This window comes from Anomalospiza imberbis, chromosome 26 (assembly GCF_031753505.1).
Source record: "Anomalospiza imberbis isolate Cuckoo-Finch-1a 21T00152 chromosome 26, ASM3175350v1, whole genome shotgun sequence".
NCBI lineage: Eukaryota > Metazoa > Chordata > Aves > Passeriformes > Viduidae > Anomalospiza > Anomalospiza imberbis.
This window is the reverse complement of record NC_089706.1, coordinates 6,856,446-6,876,003: the sequence shown is the minus strand read 5'-3', so window position 1 is coordinate 6,876,003 and position 19,558 is coordinate 6,856,446. Positions and strand designations below refer to the sequence as shown.

General features: G+C 61.4%; 2 protein-coding genes across 3 annotated transcripts in view; one reads left to right on the top strand and one right to left on the bottom strand.

Annotated features, from left to right (window-relative positions):
- Nucleotides 1–655: 655 nt before the first annotated feature.
- The window catches only part of CELSR2 (cadherin EGF LAG seven-pass G-type receptor 2), a 37,497-nt gene continuing 18,594 nt past the window's right edge, over nucleotides 656–19,558 (bottom strand). The window contains 19 exon segments of the mRNA XM_068173368.1: nucleotides 656–939; nucleotides 1,924–1,992; nucleotides 2,072–2,226; nucleotides 8,787–9,015; nucleotides 9,089–9,295; nucleotides 9,852–9,995; nucleotides 10,086–10,174; nucleotides 10,643–10,773; nucleotides 10,856–10,972; nucleotides 11,478–11,604; nucleotides 12,389–12,465; nucleotides 12,537–12,649; nucleotides 13,548–13,722; nucleotides 14,227–14,427; nucleotides 15,430–15,556; nucleotides 16,644–16,829; nucleotides 17,210–17,447; nucleotides 17,966–18,109; nucleotides 19,175–19,358. Of these exon segments, the coding sequence (XP_068029469.1) occupies nucleotides 719–939; nucleotides 1,924–1,992; nucleotides 2,072–2,226; nucleotides 8,787–9,015; nucleotides 9,089–9,295; nucleotides 9,852–9,995; nucleotides 10,086–10,174; nucleotides 10,643–10,773; nucleotides 10,856–10,972; nucleotides 11,478–11,604; nucleotides 12,389–12,465; nucleotides 12,537–12,649; nucleotides 13,548–13,722; nucleotides 14,227–14,427; nucleotides 15,430–15,556; nucleotides 16,644–16,829; nucleotides 17,210–17,447; nucleotides 17,966–18,109; nucleotides 19,175–19,358 (2,934 nt within the window). The 3' untranslated portion in view covers nucleotides 656–718.
- On the top strand, nucleotides 3,454–7,400 carry PSRC1 (proline and serine rich coiled-coil 1). Of its 2 annotated transcripts, XM_068173370.1 has the most exons (7): nucleotides 3,454–3,797; nucleotides 4,991–5,028; nucleotides 5,111–5,168; nucleotides 5,538–5,889; nucleotides 6,092–6,248; nucleotides 6,327–6,497; nucleotides 6,584–7,400. In XM_068173370.1, exons 1-7 carry the CDS (start codon nucleotides 3,463–3,465, stop codon nucleotides 6,697–6,699), a joined length of 1,227 nt encoding a protein of 408 aa, XP_068029471.1. In that variant the 5' UTR covers nucleotides 3,454–3,462; the 3' UTR covers nucleotides 6,700–7,400. The 2 variants fall into 2 exon arrangements, with proteins under 2 accessions (XP_068029471.1, XP_068029470.1); XM_068173369.1 differs by having other exon boundaries at nucleotides 6,092–6,497.

Sequence of the window (19,558 nt, the reverse complement as noted above, 5' to 3'; positions counted from 1 at the left end):
AATGAGGCCCCAATCCCTCTAGTTCCCCCTTAATCAGAACCTTCCCAGAATCCCCACAGCCCCACCAACTGCAAACGCAGAGTCCCCCAGTCCTCTGCTATCCCCCAGTAGCTCCCAATATCACCTCTGCACCATTCTGGAAACATCCAACAGCTCCCAGTACTGTCCCAGGTCTTGCACTGGGAGTGAGAGAGGTGACATCGAGAGCCAGAGGGGACACCCATTGCTGGGGGGGTTACCTAGTGCCAGGGGGGAACTCAGTGTGTGCTTGCATGAGGACCCCACTGCTAGCTTGAGGGTCCCCAGTGCTATGTGGAGAGCCCATTCTAGGGAGACAGCACCAACCCCCCCTTTTCCACCCAAACCTCAGTGATCCAACTGGTCCATGGTGGAGGGACATTCTGTGGGGGGGTCTCAGGAAGCTTTGAGGACACACAGACACCACACAGTAGGGGTAAATTTGGGTCTCTGGCATCCACTCTGTATGGCCAGGAACTGGGGCCACTGGCAGCTCCATGTCCCCAAGGAGAGACACCCACCCCTCCAAGGGCACCCACAAACCCTTTTTGGGGGGCTCACAACCTCCCAGACTTCCACCATTCCAAAGACACTTCCCCCACCTCCTGCTAAAACCACCACTCTGTGGGGGAGCCCACCACATCCAACCTCCTTTATTACAAATGAGCAGTACAATTTGGAGGGAGGGCACCTCACACCCCTACCCTGAGGGATACGCCTTGATGACCTTTACATCGTCGAGGGGTCGGTCCTGGGAGTTGGTCTCCACCATGGCTAGGCGCCCCAGCACCCCCATTCCTTGGCACACCCTCCCGAAAATGCTGTGCTTCCCATCCAGCCACTGTGCTGGGCCCAGTGTCAGGAAAAATTGGCTTCCATTGGTGTCTGGCCCTGCATTGGCCATTGCTAGGATCCCGGTGCCTGTGAGACATGGGGACATGTCACCTCATGGATGGGGATACAGGGGACATTCCACCCCACAGCCAAGGTTCCAGCATGATGGGGGACATGTCATCTCATGGGGGGATGTAATCTCTTGACCAAGATCCCAGTATCATGGGAAACATGTCACTCCAAGATTGGGATCCTGGAGGGTGTCATCCTACGGTTGCGATCCTTGGGACATGTCACTCCATGGACAGGCTCCTGGGGAACCTGTCACCTGATGGAGGGGTCTTAGTGGACATCAGTAACAACTTGTTCCCATTGGGGTACAGCCCCATACTGGCCATCACCAGGATCCCAGGGCCTGCAGGACATGGGCCAAGGGTCCTGGCACCCTGAGGGACATGCCATGCTATGGCCAAGGACATGCCACTCCAGGGATGGGGTCCTGGGGGATATGGAGGACATGCCACCCCATAGATGGGGTCTCAGGGACATGTCATCCTCTGGCTGAGGTTCTGGTGTCATGAGGAAAATGTCATCCAATGGAGAGGTCTTAGGGGAACATGAGAAAGAATTGGCTCCTGTTAGTGTCCAACCCCATGTTGGCCATCGCCAGTATCCTAGTGTCTGTGGGACACAGGCACACATCACACCAAGAATGGGGAAATAGAGGAAAGGGCATCCCATGGCAAAGCTCCTTGGGGCCATGTCACTCCATGGATGGAGTTTTGGGGACACAGAGGACTTGTCACCCTATAGATGGGATCTTGGGGACAGGGGAGACATGCCACCTCATGGCCAGGGTCCTGGAGGACATACTCCATGACCAGCCTCCTTGAGACATGCCACCCCATGACTGGAGTCCTGGGAGTCATGTCACTCCATGGATAAGGACACAGATGGGGACATGCCATCCCATCCACAGGTGTATTCTCATGGGTCCTGCCCCGCTATAGATGGGGTCCTGGGATCCCAGGGATGCCCCTCCAGTGTTCTCCCAGTGCTGGCCCCACTCACCAGTGAACTTCAGGTCAGGGTGCAGCTCATCCTCAAACTGTTTCCCATAGATGGAAGCGCCACCACGGCCTGCAGGGGGATTTGGGGGTCAGCGGGAACCCCTGGCACGAGGGAGGGTCCCAGAGAGATTTCAGAGGCCTGCACTCACCAGTACCCGTGGGGTCCCCTCCCTGCACCATGAAGTCCTTGATGACGCGGTGGAACTTGGTGCCATTGTAGTACCCGCGGCGGCTCAGCTCAGCAAAGTTCTTGCAGGTGCGGGGGGCGTGTTGCCAGTACAGTTCCAGCACAAGTGGGCCCATCCTGGGATGGGAACACAGGGAATGGGAAAGGCATCAGAGATGGGGAACAGTAATGGGAATGGGAAAAGGAAATGGGGTCATCCCAAAGTGATACCCACATCCCGAGCTTACGACCAAAGCCAGGGGCTGTGTTGCCAGTGCAGCTCCAGCACCAGCAGGCTTATTCTGTGAATGGGAACAGCAGGATTGGGAATTGGAATGGGAATGGGAACAGAACAGGGAATGGGAACTGGAGACAGGGTCATCACACTGTGACTCTAAACCCAGTTTCAGACCAAAGCTAGGGGCTTTGTCTGCCAGTACAGCTCCAGCACTGGAGAGCCCATCCTGGGAATAGGAAAACCAGGAACAGGAACGACACTGGGAATGGGGAACAGCACCAGGAATGGGAACAGGAGATGGGGTCACTCTGCTTTGAACTCCTCCACCTATAGGGTCAATTCTTGCAGCTGCAGGGCAGGGTCATCCCACTGTGACCCCCAACCCCAGTTTCAGACCAAAGTCAGGGGGCTGTGCTGTTAGTACAGCTCCAGCACCAAGCAGGCCCATCCAGGGAATGGGAAATAGGAATACTGGGAATGGGAATGAGAACAGGAACGGGAAGGGTATCAGGAAACACCTCAACATGACCCCCCACTCCCCCCTCCCTCACCATCCCCCAGGGTCAGTCAAGGAGAGGGACCATAGGGGTGAGAGGGGATGGGGGGCAATGGGGGCTGCTGGTACTGGGGGACAATGGAACACCAGGAAGACATGGATGGCTCTTGGTACCAGGGAAACAACCAGGACTGGCTAGTTCTGTGCGATATCGGGAGACACGGGGGCTCACGGGATACCACGGGGTCACTGGGATCTGCCTGGTACCGAGGGGCCTGGGGGTTACGAACACCATGGGGGACACCGCGGGAACCAGGGGCCCTCTAGCACCAGGGCAGAAACCAGGACTAGCTCATACTGCGGGATAACGGAGCTGTCCCGTTCTGGAGACACTGGGAGCTTCTTAGTATCTGTGGAGTTCAGGGTCTGCCTGGTACCGGGGGCTCACGGACACCGGGGACTGTCCCGTACCGCAGGGACCAGGGACTCAAGAACACCAAGGCGGCATGGAAGCCGAGGGGAGAGGGAGCGGACACCGATTTACCCCCAGTGTCGCGGAAGGGGGAGGGACAAGGGGTGGGCAGGGCCTCCCGTGCCGGTACCGGTAGCGGGACGATGCCCTGCCCCTTACGTGGTCTCCATGGAAACAGTGGGCGGCTGCCAGGAGTCGGGCGGGACGGCGGCCATGCTGCGGCGGCACCGGCGGCGGAACGACCCTCAGGCGCCGCGCTTCCGGGCCACACCCCCAGCTGATGAGGGCGGGGCATGGGGAGGGGAAGAGCCAATCAGTGAGGAGAAAAGCGAGGCGATTGGCCAATCAGAGGGGAGGTTTAAAGGGCGCGGGCCAATCGGACCCCGGGACGGGCGCGCCGCGATCGAGCCGCAAGGGGAGGGGGAATTCGAACGAGACCACGCCTCTTTCGCTAGGCCACGCCTTCTCGGCGCGCGCGACGAGCGGGAGCCGGGGGCGGTGAGGTGGGGGGACAGGGGGGACGAGGGGCAGACCGAGACCCCCGGGTAGAGGGGAAGCCGGCAGGGAGATCGGGGGGCCGCGAAGCGCCGGGTAAACCACCTCATGCGGAGATGGGGTGACATGGGGTCGGGGTGATGGGCTGGGATCCCCTGGCAGGGACTGAGGACCCCCAGGGCTGGGGCTGTGAGTCCTGGACCCCCGGTGGGGAGCTGAGACCTTCTCAGTGTGGGGCTGGGCTCACCAAGGAATTGGGGTGCGGGGCTGGGACTCGTCGGTGGGGCTGGAAACCTCTTAGTCTGGAGTTGGGACCCCCCAATGTGGGACTAGGGTCTCCTGGGCGGGGGGTGTGGGGCTGGGGGATTCCCTAGGTGTGGGGGAGGGATCGCCCCATTATGGGACTGAGACCCTACAGCGTGGGGCTGGGAGGCCCAGGAGTGGGAATGGGACCTCCCAGGGTTGAGTTTGGGGCTGAGACTCCCCTGCCTGGGAGCTGGGAGGCCTAGGAAAGTGGATGGGAACCACTCGGGATCGGGATGTAGGGCTGGGACCCCCTCAGTGTGGGGCTGGGGTCCCTAAGGGATTGGGGTGAAGGGCTGGGACCCCTAGGTACGGGAATGGGGTCCCCTAGCGTGGGGCTGGGACCCCCTGAGGATCAAGATGTGGGGCTGGGAGTCCCCCAGGATCGGGGTGTGGGGCTGGGGGTCCCCCGGGATTGGAGTGTGGGTGTGGGACCCTCTGGGTGTGGAACGGGGGGGGGGTTCCCCTGGATGTGGGGCTGCGACCTCCCAGCGGGGTTGGGCTCCCTCAGTGTTGGGCTGGGGTCCCCTGATAGGGGCTGGGAACTACCATTGTGGCACTGGGGACAACGATTCACACGGATCAGGGTGCGGGGCTGGGACTTCCCATTGTGGCTCTGAGGACAGCCGGGTTGGGGGTGCTGGGCTGTGGGTTCCCCGGGCAGGAGTCGGCGGTGTCACCCCCGCCTACTGCCGCTGGCGGAGCCATCCCTGTCCCCATCCCGGTGGCATCAAGCCCGGTGGTGCCTGGCACTGGCCGTGTCACCCGCGCTCTGGCTGGTGCCACCGGGCCCCCGCGGGGGGTTGGGGGACACGGAGGGGCGGGTAGGGGCACGGGTGGGGAACCCCGATGGTGGTGACCCCCCCCCACGGGTGGTGACCCCCCCCAGCTCCCACAGGTGGCCCCGGTGCCCCGAGGCGATGGCCGAGGACCGAGGTATGGCAGCGCCAGTGCTGCACGTCCCCCGTGTTTCCCCCCTGGGGCAGCGGGCCGGGGCTCACCCCTAGTGTCCCCCTAGATGTTCGATTTGTCACCGAGGAGAGCTTTGACTTCGGCGTGCTGTCCCCGTCTGACAGGTAGGGGAGGGTAGTGGGGACAGGGCACCGCATGGCTGGGACGGGGGGGACAGGGCACCCTATATTTGGGAACATGGGGAATAGGATAGGTCATTGTCAATGTCCTAGGGGATGCGTCACTCCCAGGATGGGGTTGTGGGGGATGTGGCAACTCATAGCTGGGGTCCTGTGGGCCACAAGGGACATTGCATCCCAAAGATGGGGTCCTAAGGGACATGTCACCCCATGAACACGGTCCTGGGGGTCCTGGGGGATGTGTCACACAATGAATGGGGTCCTGGGTGGCATGGGGGGGGTTCCTGCCACTTCTTGGCAGCGGCGTTGGGCACTGACACCGCCATTGCCCCTCCCCCCACCCCCCATCCGCAGCCAGGAAGAAGAGGAGGATGAGGATAGCCCAGGCAGGGGGTGCCGGCACGGGGGTGGCAACGGCCGCTGGAGTCCCCTGAGTGGGGCCCGTCTGGAAGAGATGGTGCGGGAGGCCACGCGCCTGGCAGCACAGTTGGAGGGGTGTCACCTGCCCCCTCCCGCTCCCGGAGACCCACCGGGACCCACCGCCATGCCCCCCAGCACACCCCGCAGCCCCCGCCGCCAGACCTTCGTGGTGAAGGACAGCCCGGTACGGGCACTCCTGCCCACCGTGGAGTCTCGGGGCCCTGCCCCAATCCCCCGCCTCCCCACCAAGCCCCAGGGGGCCTCTGCTGCCACCAGTGTCCCCAAGGTAGGTGAGACCCAGGGGTAGGCATCCCAGTGTAGCCCTGTCCCATCCGGGCTGAACACCCAGATCCACCCTCAAAACCCATCCTAGATGGGGGCAGTGAGTGCCCCCCTATCTCCAAGGGGCATCGTGAACCTCCCCAGCCCTGCGGTTGGTGGGGGGCACTCACTGAGTGATGTCCCCATGTCCCCCGCTCTATTTTCAGGCACCCCCCAGCCGTAATTCCACAGCAGCGGCAAAGGGACCCTCGGGTGGCAGGGGGCTCCCCCCCAGCCGCGTGGGCCCCGCCCAGCCATGCCCTCCTCAGGGGCAGGGGGCTGGTGCCCAGGGCAGGTCAGAGATCCCCCGAGGGGGGACAGCAGGTAGTGATGGCAAGGGGATGGGGACATCATGGCCATGGGGGTTCCTGGGCCATACTCCAATGCCCCCTCTCTCCCCAGGCCAGGCTAAGGTGAGGGGGGGCACAGTCCCCTGCGCCCCCTCTACCCGCCAGCCCCACACCAGGACCACCACCACTGCTGTCCCCTCCAGCTGTTCCCCGGCATCCACTGTCTTGCCCAGGGTGTCCTCTCGGACTCCAGCAGCGGGTGGGAGGATCTCCACCCCCAGAGGTAAGGATGTAGTGGGGTTGGAGGGGCACAGGGGATGCCCCCTGCCCTGCGCCTCAGTTTCCCTGCAGCTTCTTTCTCTTTTGCAGGCACAGGCGCAGCACGGGCAGCCCCCACAACTGGTGCCTCGGGGTGCAAACCAGGGCCTCCCCCTGCCCGCCTGCGGCCCCCCCGCAAGACGGCCGTGAGCAGCACCCCGAGGTGACACCCCCAAACCACCCCACACCCACCCAGTGGCCCTGGGGGCACCCAGACCCCCCCTAGGTACCAGCCAAGGTACCTAGGCTGGGGTGGGCAGAGCCAAGGCCACCCCAGGGATGAGCTGAGGCATCCACTGGGTTTTGGAGGGAGGCAGGCAGCACCAGGGGCCCCCAGGGAGCAGCTAAGGTACCCGTGGGGTTGACAGGTTGCAAGGCAGAGTTGGAACCCCCAGGGACCAGCTGAGGTTGGGGCGGCAGAGCCAGGGGCCTCCCCCAGGGATGAGCCAAGGCATTCATCGAGTTTTGCTTTAATTACAAAAGGTCCCAGCTGCAGTAGGAAACCTCCCATGTCCCCCACCACCCAGGGGTCTCTCATCGCCCCAACACCCATGCCTGGGTTCCCCCACCTGAGCCTCACCCCTGAGCAGGGGGGTCCCAGACATCCCTGTAACCCATAGCTGATCCCCCTTCCTCATGCCCCCCCACCTGGGGGAGTTGGCACCATGGGACGGGTTGCACCTTCGTGGGGGTTGGCACAATGGGCAAAGTTGGTTATAAATTCCTGGTTTTTTTTTTGTATTTTCATGTATTTTTTAAATAAAACACTGCTGAGCAAAGGGGCTGGGGGTGATCATGGGGGGGCAACAGGGGCACCCTGTGCCACCTCCCCAGGGTGCCAATCCCTGCAAGGATACAAAGTGCACTGGGGAGGTTGTGTCTCTCTGCTCCTTCCTGATGTCCTCCCAGTCCTGGTATGTTCCCCCCACCACCCCAACCATCCTGGTGCCCTCCCTGTCCTGGTGTCCCTGGCACAGTGGGTGGGCTGCCCGCTGGGTGAGTCCCCATTAGATCGAGGTCTCGTCGCTCCTGGTGGTGGGGACGGACAGACGGGGGGAGGGGGGGGATGGATACAAAGTGCGGGATGAGGGGGAATAAAAAACAGGACAGATGCGTGATGGGGGAGGTGGGTGCCAGGGTGCCCTCTGTGCCCCCCAGCACCCAGTGCCAACCCCTGGGGTGAGATGGAGGGGTGGGGGTTGGGGGGGAGCCCCCAGCCCCCTTGGGTTAATGGAGAAAATTAAAAAACAGAAATCTGGGGGGTAGAGGGGGAGAAAAAAAGTAAGGTTAGTGCTGCTGTGCCACCTCTGCCCTGGGCATCCATGGGTGGTCAGGGGTACCCAGTGGGCACCCCAACACCCAGTGGGCACCCAGTGGTCAACAGGCACCTTTGGACAGTGGACACTCATGAACAGTTAACACACACACCCAACAGGTGCTGTTAGACTCAAGGGGCACCTAATGTGCACGCAGAGGTCATTAGGCACCCAATGGGCAGTCAGTGGGCTACAATAATGGATACATAATGGATATAATGGATACATAATGGTCAATGGATGCACAATGGGCATCCAGTGGTCAGTGGGCACCCATGGACAGTCAACTGGCATCCAATGGGTGCAGTTAGACCTGATGAACACTCAGTGAAGTATTCAGTGGGCATCCAGTGGGTACCCCAACACTCAATGGGCACTCAATGGGCATCTAGTGGGCACCCAACAGCCACCTTTGCACCCTATGGACACCCAACAAACACCCTTACACGTGGTGGGCACCAAATGGGCACCCTGGCACCCAATATTCACTGGATCCAAAGGGAATGCTGGGACCCGATGAGCACCCAAGAAGGAAACCTGGCACCTGATGGACATCCAGAGGGCACCTGTTGGGCACCCTGACACCTAGTGGACACCCAAAGAGAACCCTGGAACCTGATGGATACCCGACAGGAAATGTACCCAATGGGTGTCCAGTCAGTACTGTGGCACCTGATGGGCAGCCAACGAGCAGTGTTGGACCCAATGAGCACCTGAGAGAAACCCTGGCACCACATGAGAACCTTGGCACCCTGGTACCCAGCCATCCTTGCATCTGATAGGCACCTAAAGGGTACCCAACAAGTCTTTGACTGCTTGTCCACCCAACAGGAACCCTGGCACCCCAAGGGCACCCTCAAACCCAATGGGTGCCCAGAGGGAACACTGGCACCCAAAAAACTCCCAGTGAGCACCCCTCCAATGTGGTGGGCACTCACTCAGAGCCAGAGGAGTCCTCGTCAGCAGTGCCTGTCCGGATGCTCATGGCAATGGGGGTGAGGCCGCTGAGCTGCTCCTGGAGGCTCTGCCGAGGCCGGGGGACTGGGAGAGCCCCCGCGTCACTGCCCGAGGAGGCAGCTGTGCAAGCGGGAGGTGGTGGGGGTGGCCCAGGGTGTGGGGCACTGCCCCGCTCACTGATGGGGGGAAGGCCCTTCTTCTTCAGTATCCCTGCAGGAGCAGCATCACCCATGGGTGGGGAGGCCAGATTTGGAGTGCCTACCCCTGCCATGGCAGCCCGTACCTTTGTGGGGGTGGGGCAACGGCAGCAGCAGGGGGTCCCTGGGGAGTGCCTCGCCGTTGGACCCGGGGGGGTTGCCCCAGGGGTGTCTCTGACCCCCTGCTGGCTGCACTCGAAGCCCCTCGCTACCTCCTGGTCCCTCGCTCTCACTAGCTGTCGTCACAAACTCCCCTGGCCAGTATGGGCACCCTGGGGGCACCAGGGGATCACCTGTGAGGAAGGAAGGAAGCTGGGACAGGCAGGACCAGGGACCCCCCCCCCCCATCCTTACTGGGTGCCCCCATCAGCACAGAGTCAGTGTGAGGGATGCACCCAAACCCACTGTGTCAGTCCCATCCATACCCCAGACTGGACAAGGGGCCATCCTTCCCCCCTGGGTGCCCCAATCAGCACCTCTGACTGCATGAGGAACCCCCCCCAAACCTTTTAGGTGTCCCACATCACCACACCAGACTGGACAAGGGACCCTCTCCCTCATACCCACTATGTGTCTATCAGAACTCCAGGCTGGACAAGGGATCCTTTGTCCACTGTGTGTCCCCTACATCAGGATCCAGCCAAGGGACCCCCTCCCACCCCCCACAAATCCATTCAATGGCCCTATCACCACTCCAGACTGGACAAATGACCCCTATCCCCACCAGGTGCCCACATCAGTGTCCTGGATAAGACAAGGCACCTCCCCCAACCCACTGGGTGCCCCCCATCAGCACCCAGCCAGGTTGAAGGTCCCCCATCTCCACGGGATGCCCCCTGGGGGTGTTACCAGGGCCGGGGTGACCCGGAGGAGCCCCGGGCAGGAGGTCCCAGCCATGGGGGGCCTCGTCCTCGCTGTCAGAGGAATGTGTGGAGCCGTAGGATCCACTCGGGTCGTCCAGGGACAGGTCACTGTCCGAGTCTGAGTCGTGCTCTGGGGGGTCACGGGTCAGGGGGTGCCCAGAGACACCTCCTGCCCCCTGGGCCGAGGCTGGGTACACTTGCCCTATGGATGAGGCCGTACCCTTGGGCTGGTCCTGGGCATCAAGGAAGAGTCCCCCAGGCTCAGGCAGCAGCATTGGCCCTGGGCTGCCTGCCAGCCCTGAATCTTCCCTGTGGAGACACAATACTCATCAGCATCTGATCCCCACTCACAAACACCTACCATCCTGTCACTCACTAACACCAACCCACTGACACAATATCCACCCAGTGATATCCACCACCCTGATATCCATCACCCTGACACCTACCCCAGCCACCTCTTCACCCTGACACCCCGTTCAACCCCCCACCCTGACACCTCACCACTCCATGTGCATGCCACTCTGACACTGTACTGCTGTGCACCCATGCCGCTGCCCCACCACCCAGCCATCCCAACACCCCCATAACCATGCCACCCCACCACCCACCATCCCAATACCCCCATGCCATGCAATGCCATACTGCCACCCCATCAACCCACCACTCAACCACCCCAGCACCCTGCTACCCCACCATCCCATCTTGCCATCCCAGTGCCACAGCAGCCCAGGACCCCACAAAAACCCATGCCCTGGTCCCTGCTGTGCCCAGTACCGCCGCACAAAGGGGATGTAGCTGTGGTGGCTCTTGCCCGAGCGTGCAGTGCTGTGCAGGGACCCCGAGGACCCACCACCTGGAGGGGGGTACAGTCGCCCTGCCACATATGTGCTGTCCCTGCCATAGGCCTGCAAAGGGCACAAGGATGTCATAGCCATGGCACAGGCTGCCCTTTGCTTCCTGGCACCCCCCATGTGGCCCAGCACTCACGGGGGTGAGGGTGGCCTTGGTGGCCAGCGGTGGGTGGTGGCAGCAGGCACAGCTCAGGCGGAGGCTCCTTCGCACCTCCTTGCTCAGCACCACACAGGACAGGAAGATAAGGGGGCCCTGGGCAGAGAGGGGGCAGGGGGGACAAGGAAGGGTGTGTACAGCCTGGGAGGATCCCAGCAGCACCCTGGACTGGTCAAGGGGTCACCATCCAGATTGGGTGCATCCCATTTGAACTTCAAAGAGTATGAGCATCCCCCCACACCCACTAAGTGCCCTCCACTGATATCTCAGGATGAGGGATCCCTATATACAAACTGGGTGCCCTCCATGGGCACCATGGAGTGATTGAGGTGCCCCCATACACACTGGATACCTCCCATTAGTGCCCTGGATATGGCAAAGGACCTCCCTGTGTCCACTCGGTGCCCTACAAATAGGTGTGGGACTCTGGAGGTCCCAGGGGTGTGAGGTTCAGGGGGCTCTAGGATCTCTGGGAGTTTCAGGGGTAGTGGTCAGTGGGGATCCCAGGGGCAGAGGCTTTGGGGTTCTGGAGTCTTTGGGGGTCCCAGGGGTTGTGGCTCTGGAGGTCCCACGGGTGGAGTCTCAGGTGCTCCTCACTGACCTGGAGGCAGTTGGAGGCGGCGAACAGGTAGTGACAGAGCAACGTGTCACTGTTGACTGAGAGCAGGGCCAGAAGCCAGGCCAGGCTGGGCATGGCCAGCAGGACTGCAGCTGTGCGCACCCCAGACCTGGGCACCCCAATGGCATCCCAGTGTCACCACAATGACATCTCATGTCACAGCCCTCTGTGCTTCCACCCCCCAGGGTTTCCCCAGCCCCTCATGGCATCCTCCCCCCCAAGATGTCCCAACCCCCACCTGACCCATTCTGCCATCCATGGGTACTCCAGCCCCCTGAGCTCCCCTGTTCCCTGTTGGTCCAGCCTAACCCCAGCCCCCTGTGCCCCTGATGCCATTCTGCTTCCCCATGGGTTCTCTGTGTCCCCCTGCCCCCCTAGATGCCTCAATCTCCCCTGACCCCCTCAGCCCCCCATGGGGGCCTCTGGCCTTGATGCCCCCCTGCCCTCCACAGGTGCCCCAACCTCCTGTACCCCCTGCCCTCAACGGATGGCCCCAGACCTCTATATCCCCCTACCATGGGTGTCCTGGTCCCTCCTGTGCCCCCCTACCCTCCACAGTTGCCCCAACCTCCCATGCTCCCTATTGGCTCTAGTCCCCTGTACCCCGCTGCTGTCCCCCTGTGCCCATCTGCCCCAGTCCCCCTGTCCCCTCCTACCCCTCACAGGCAACCCAGTCCCCAGTGCCCTCCATGGATGCCCCAGTTCATCCTGTGCCTCCCTGCCCTCTGCAGGTTCCACAAAGGCCAGCCCCCCATGCGTACCCCCTAGTCTCTATGGGTGCTCCAACCCTCTGTGCCCATTATGGGTCCCCCAACCTCCCATGTTCCCCGTGGGCAACCCCATCTCCACCGTGTCCCCTGCCCCCCACGGGTGACCCCGCCTGGGTGACTCACGCTGAACCCTTTTTCTGGAAGCCCTGGGGGGTGGCACAGGTAGCCCTGGCTGCCAATACCAGGAAGAAGATGCCGACCTGGGGGTACAGGGAGTGAGCAGGGTGATAGGAGGTCCCATGCCCTCCCCAGCCCCCAGCCCTGAACGCACAGCAAGGGCGGCAGCGCAGGGCCCAGCCAGGCTCCACACCAGGCTGTCGTGCAGGGCCAGCCAGCAGAAGTCGGGGTTACCGTAGCCCTCGGGGTCCAGCCCCACCGCCAGCCCTGCAAAGGAGAGATCAGGGGTGGGGCTATAAGTGGAGATGGGGCTAAAGTGGGAGGGGTGGGGCTAAACAGTGTGAAGCTATGGCAGGACGGGGCTCGTGGATGGCACAGGGCTGGCGAGAAGGTGCTGCTCTTGGGGGTTTGGCTACACTGGGTAGAGACAGCGCTATGCAAATGAGGTTTGCCTAAGCTCTTGGGCATGTAGCAGTGTTGATGAGAGCAGGGATACGGCACGGGGGGCTTGTCTAAGAGGTTAGTACAGGTCTATTCTCTTGGGGTGACAGCAGGACTAAGATCCTGGAGGAGTACCTGACTATGATTGATGGAGAAGGGCTATGGCCCTGGGAGCATATTGAAGAGGTTGGAAAAGATGCTCTTGGGGTGGAGATATGATGGATGAGGGTGGGGCTAAACTCCTGTGGTGGGGATAAAATTTTCACCAAGGTTATACTCTTTGGGAGGGGGCTATGACCCTGGGGGTGTGTCTGAAAGTTTGGGGGCAGAGCTATGATGAATGAGGGTAGTATTATGGACCCAGGGGCCTGTCTAAAATCTTGGGGACTGGGTCTGATAGATGAGGTCACAGCTATGACTCTGAGTATGTACTGTTTTGGACTGGGCGTGACTATCCTGCTGGAGGCAGGGTTATATCCAGGGGTATGGCTATGCTGGTAAAGATGCATTTGAGGGTGGGCCTATATTCTGGGGGTAGGGTTACACATGGAGATAGGACCCCACCATGCATCAAATTGATTGCAGGGGAGAGATTCAGGCAGCAGGGCCATAGCCTCGAAGGGGGTGTGTAGCCACCAGAAGTTGTTGACCCAGCTGGAGGTGGGCAGCTGGTGGTCCAGAGCACAGGGTCAGAATGAGAGCAGGGTTTCACAGCAGGGCTCACCGGTGATGAAAGCAGGCAGTCCCCAGCCCAGTACATGGTAGAAGCGCATGGGACCACGGTCGACGTGACGGGGTTCACTACGGCGCCGGTACAGGTGCAGCGCCTCCAGCAGCGCCCAGCCTACTGCGCTCAGGTACAGGAACTGCAGCAGGATGGCCACCACCGTGCACGCCAGCTGCACCCGCCCCATCAGTGCCAGCCCACAGCCATGTCCACTGGCTGTGCCCATAGCCCCACCCATCCAACCATATGCATAAACCCCCAAGGTCCCCTTTGAGACATCATTCCCCTGTTGAGGTCACATGCCTCTTAAAAGGCCCCATTCCTTTTATAGGCCTCACCCCTTGAGTGCTCCACCTCTTTGATGGGCCCCACCTCCTTGAGAGCCAATCCCTTAAGGTAAGATTTATCCCTTAGGGAGCCTCACCCCATTTATCAGACCCACTGCTTTACAAGTCCCACCCCTTTATACAGACTCCACCACCCCTTTGGCAGACCCCACCCATTATAGATGGGGTCTTTTAGATGCCACCCCTTAGGCCCAGCCCACCATGGCCATGCCCCCTCCTAAGCCCCACCAACCCAAACACTTCAAAGGCAGCAGATCCCCCGACCCAACCAGCCCTTCCCAGTGATCCCCACTCCTTCCCGCCTTTCCCAGCCCCCTTTTCCCACACACCGGGACATCGGCCTGGTTGATGCCAAGCAGGAAGACAAGCTGTGCAAGGAGGAGTGCAGCTGTGCCATGCCGGCGGATGCTGTGGCGGTTGGAGCGTAGCCGCCTCAGGGTCCCTAGGGCCAGGACCACCAACGCCAGCCCCGCCAGCCCCACGCCCAGTGAGCCGTAGGTGAGCGCTGCCAGCGGCAGCACCTCCCCGTTCTGCAGCACCAGGATCGGCATATGTCAGGCATGTGCTCAGTGGGCACGCACCCCCAGACATCCCCGTCAACAGAGACGTGGTCCCTCTTACAAAGCAACCAGTCCCTGGGCCTGTGAAGTCCTGCCCACAATGCACAGCTCAATAGGAAGCCCTGCCCACATTATTCGGCCCCGCCCCTATTACCCCACCCTTTGAAACGCCTAGTTACAGCACTTCAACCATGCCCCTCAAAACCCCACCCACATTTTAAACCTCTCCCATACCACTAAGACCCAGTCCTCAAAACCCCACACACCTCCCTCAGCCCTGCCCCTTTCAACCCCACCTACTGCACTCGACCCTGCTCCCTGAAGCCACACCCACAACACTGACCACACCTCTTTATGCCCCACCCACAGTTTTCAATCCCGCCCCAGGAAACCCTGCCCACATTACTCAGCTACAGCCCCTGAGAACACTCCTGCATCGCTCAGCCACACCTCTTGTAACCCCACCCACATCAGCTCTGCCCCTTGGAGACCGACCGGCCCAGCCTGCTCAATTGCACCCACTGGAATCCCACTCGCCCCCGCACCCGGGGGTGTTCTGCCAGATCTGACATAGCCCGGCCCATCCCACTTAGCTCTGCCTCAAGGGAGCCCCACCCATTGGATTTAGCCATACCCCTCGGATTTAGCACCACCCCACTTAAGCCCCCACCCACTTCTCTCAGTCCCGCCTCCATGAGCACTCACACCTCCACCCTGACCCTGCCCCTCCTGTCCCTGTCCCGCTTTTATCAAAATCCCCGCCCCTGTCCCTAAAGCCACACCCCTGTGCCTGGCACCACCTGACACCCTGCGCCTATTACTGCATGTGTCTCCATCCTCCCCCATGTCCCCACCAGGGCGCTCACCCTGAGTCATCCCATGCCCCCAGGGTCACTGTGTTCCTCCACGTCCCCTGAGTCACATCTGTCACCGTGCCCCCATGCACCCTTCCGTGTCCCCCTGTGCCCCCACCTCTCGGCGGGAGATATCCATGAGGACGGCAAAGCTGGTCAGATGGTGGCACTGGCAGCTGACGTGGCTCTGGTTGCGGAAGGCGACTTCGCAGCCTCGTGCCGACCAGCCGCCTACACTGCCCACCCTGCGCAGCACCGGAAGGTGACACAAGCTGTGGAACCCGCCAGGATACCCACCGGGGACAAACACACACACCCACACACCCACACCGGGACACCCACCAGGGACACCCACTCACCCATTAGGGACACCCATCAGGGACACCCACCTGTAACATCTGCCCCCACCCAGGGACACGCATCCGGGACCCCCATCCCAGGGGGTCACACACTTGGACACCCACCAGCATTCACAGCACTTCAACCATGCCCCTCAAAACCCCACGCACGTTGTGTAGCTCCACCCCTTTAAACCCACCAGGGACACACACGCTGGGGACATCCGCTGGCGTCACCTCCCACAGGGACTCACACCCACCAGCTACATGCACAGACGACATACACCCACCCACCGGGACATCCCTCCACCCAGCAGAGACAACCACTGCCACTTGGGGACTCACTCACAAGGGACTGTCACGAGGGAACACCCCTCCATTTGGGACACACCCCCATCCTATCTGACACCCACCAGGGCTGGAGCTGCCCCCTCATGTCCTGTTCCCATGTTATTCATCCATGACCCGCAGGGTTACTGGGGCATCCATCCTGCCCTGTCCCCATATTCCCTGTCCCCTTAAGGTGTCCCTGTTCCCAGGTCCCCTGTTGCCTCAAGGTGTCCCTATCCCTGTTACTATGTCCCCTGTCTCCATGGGATGTCCTCATCCCCATGCTCCCTGTCCCCTCCGAGGTGCCCCTATACCCCTGGGGTGTCCCCATTTCCATGGCCCCTCTCCCCCCACGGTGTTTCCTGTTCCCCTGGTATGTGCCATGTCCCCTGTTACCTCAGCATGTCTGTGTCCTCCCATGTTGTCCCTGACTCCCCAAGATGTCCCCATCCCCCCAGGGTGTTCCCTGGGATATCCCCTATCCCCCTGGTTGTCCTTATCCCCAGGTCTCCTGTCTCCCTGGGGAGACCTCTTGTCCTTCTGGAGTGTACCCATCTTCCCCAAGGCGTTCCCATCCCCAATCCCATGTCCCTCTCTGCTGGGATGTCCCTGTGCCCCCAGGATGCTCCTGTCACCCCTGGGGTGTCCCCTGTCCTGCCCTCACCGCAGAGAGTGGTTCCAGAAGACGCAGATGGGCTTGGAGCGCTCCTGGGTCTCCAACAGCCGGAACTGGAGGGTGACGGGCTTGGCCAGCACCCGAGGAGTCCAAATGCCCCCCGCGTCATCCATGCCCCCCATGTGCATGCTGATGCTCACCACCGGTGTGTTGATGACGGGGCGCTTGGGCACCCTGGGGGGCATCGGTGTCAGGGAGCCCACTCAGGGCTTCCCAAAACCCACCTTGGTGCCACAGAGTGCCCTGGTACCACACACACTGTGAAGGCACCTCTTTCTCCCCTGTGTCCCCTTTTTTGGGCACCCCATGGGCACTACCCTTGGGCAGCCCTTGAGCCACCTCCCCAACCCTCTGCCCCCCATCCCCAACCCTCTGCCTCCCATCATCTGTGCCTCCCAGCCTTGGGCACTCCATGTGTCCCCTTTCCCATCCCTCCCCTGGGAACCCTCCAGATACCCCCGACCCCATCTCCCTATATCCCCCACATGCTTGGCTTTACCCCAACACCCCACGTGCCACCCCCAGCCCCCCCAAGCCCCCAGCCCCAGTGGCACCGGAGGCTGCGCTTGTCGGTGTCGAAGTGCTGGGGCAGGAGACTGGCCAGGGTACGGTAGATGATGACGCTGGCGATGGCCTGGCCCTCACCCAGGGATGGATGGCGCTTGTGCCGGGTCACCACAGTCATCCCTGCCTCCTCCTCCTCCACTTTCTCCTCTTCGCCTGCTTCATCCTCCTCCTCCTCCTCCTGCCCACCTGTGCCCTGTGGTGCCTGCCCATGCCCGGTGGAGGGGCCTGGGGGCCATGGGCAGGGGGCAGCATGATGCTCTTAGACGTCATTGGGATCCCCATGGCCACCCTGGAGTCCCCAACTCAGCCAATCCCATGATCACAACAAGGTTCCCCCAACACTTCCAGCTCCAGGGGTCCCCATGTCCACACCAGGGTCCCCAACCCTGTCAGATCCATGACCACAATGAGGTCCCCATGGTCACACTTGTGTCCCTAACCCCACCCCCTTCCATGGCCACACCAGGATCTCTGATGCCATCCTGGGGTCCCTGGTCTTTGCATCCTTACCAGGGTCCCCACCCATGCCAGTACCATCCTGGGGTCCCAAACCTGCCAGCCCCATGGCCACCCTGGGGTCCTCATGGTGGCCCTGGGATCCCCAACCCTGTCAGCCCATGGGCATTCTGGGGTTCCCCCATCCCTGACAGCCCTCAGCCAGGGTCCCCAGCTGTGTCATGTCCCCATGGCCAAATGGGGGGTCCCCAGCCCTGCCCCCTGTCCCCACTATGCCCCAGACTCACGCCTGTCCTCTGGGGGCCGGAAGATGCTGTCAGGCAGGATGACGGTTGTCTCCAGATCTGGGAGTTTCTCCCCCCGCAGTGCCTCATACCGTGGCAGGTGGGCACCCGCAAAGCTGCTCTTGTCCAGCCGCACCACCGAGACCACTGTGGCACCATGTCACCCACAGCATGGCATGGCACCCACCAACCCTGACGCACACAAGACCCCGGCACCCTCCGGCCCCAGGGCATACCAACCCCAGCATTCACTGATCCCGGGGCGCACCAAACCCAGTACACACCAACACCAGCACCCACCAATCCTGGAACCCACTGACCCTAAGGCACACCAACCTCTGCATTCACTAACCCCAGGGTACACCAAGCCCGGCACAAACCAACTCCAGCACCCACCGACCCTGGGGGACACCGACCGCAGCACTCACCAACCTTGGCACCCATGAATCCCGGAGCCATGGATCCTGGGGCACACAGACCCCAGGACTATAGATCCCATCACCCACCAACCCTGTGGCACACAGACTACAGCACCCACTGAGTCCAGCACCCACTGACCCTAACATCCAACAACCCCGGAGCAATGAATCCATACACCCACAAACACTAGCAGCCACCAACCCTTGGGCACATGGACCCCAGCACCCACTGATCCCAGTGCCCACCAACCCCGGGACATACAGAACACAGCACCCTCTGTACCCAGAACCCACTGACCCCAGGGCACACAGAGCACAGCCCATGTCCCCAGGTACACACACATGCCCCTAGGCACACCCATGTTCCCCAGGACATGTTTCCCAGCCACACAAATGTCCGTGTCCCCAGCACATGTTCCCAGGTACCCGTCAGACATGCATGCATGCTTCCAGCACCAAGTGTCCTTGTGCACATGTCCCCAGCTCACATGTTCTTGTGCACACACACGTCCTTGTGCACACATAGTCCAGGTATATACATGTCTGTGTTCCCAGACATGTGTCCATGTCCCCAACACACACACATTCCCTGAGCACATGCAAGTCCCCAAGCACACACATGTCCATGTCCCCAGCACATACATCCCCCAGGCACATCCACGGCCATGTGCCCAGCACCACACCAAGGGCACATGTGTGTGTCCCCAGGCACACACATGTTCCCAGCATGTCTATGTTCCCAGGCACATTACCCCCCCATCACAGCCCTCTGGCCACACATGTCCCCACTGACCGATGTTAGGGGTGACAATGGTGAAGGGGCTGAGGTAAGTCTGGGGCATATTCCGTGCCAGGGCTCGTGCATACTCCTCAAAGTGCTGCAGCAGCTGGGCTGTGCCACCTTCCGTCTGCTGGATCAGCTCCCAGTGACGCTTGTTCCCTGTGTCCAGCAGCGCACTGCCCACCCGCAGCAGGTTCTGGGGGCAAGGCAGAGGTAGTGGCACTGGGAACTGGCACCTTAGGGTCTGGGCAGGGAGTCCCTAACCTCCCCTGCAGGACTCTATGGCACCCCAGCACTGGCAGTGGGGAATGGGGGTGCTGTACCCCCACAAAGCGGGTGCATCCTGAGCCACACCAACACCCGCTGCTCAGGGGTGCCCACCACCCTGGCATTAAA

Coding starts and splice junctions, on each gene's coding strand:
- PSRC1 (XM_068173369.1), top strand. CDS start 3,463: ATGGAAACAGTGGGCGGCTGCCAGGAGTCGGGCGGGACGGCGGCCATG. Junction 5,169..5,537: donor GTGCTGTCCCCGTCTGACAG/GTAGGGGAGGGT, acceptor CCCCATCCGCAG/CCAGGAAGAAGAGGAGGATG. Junction 6,498..6,583: donor GAGGATCTCCACCCCCAGAG/GTAAGGATGTAG, acceptor TCTCTTTTGCAG/GCACAGGCGCAGCACGGGCA.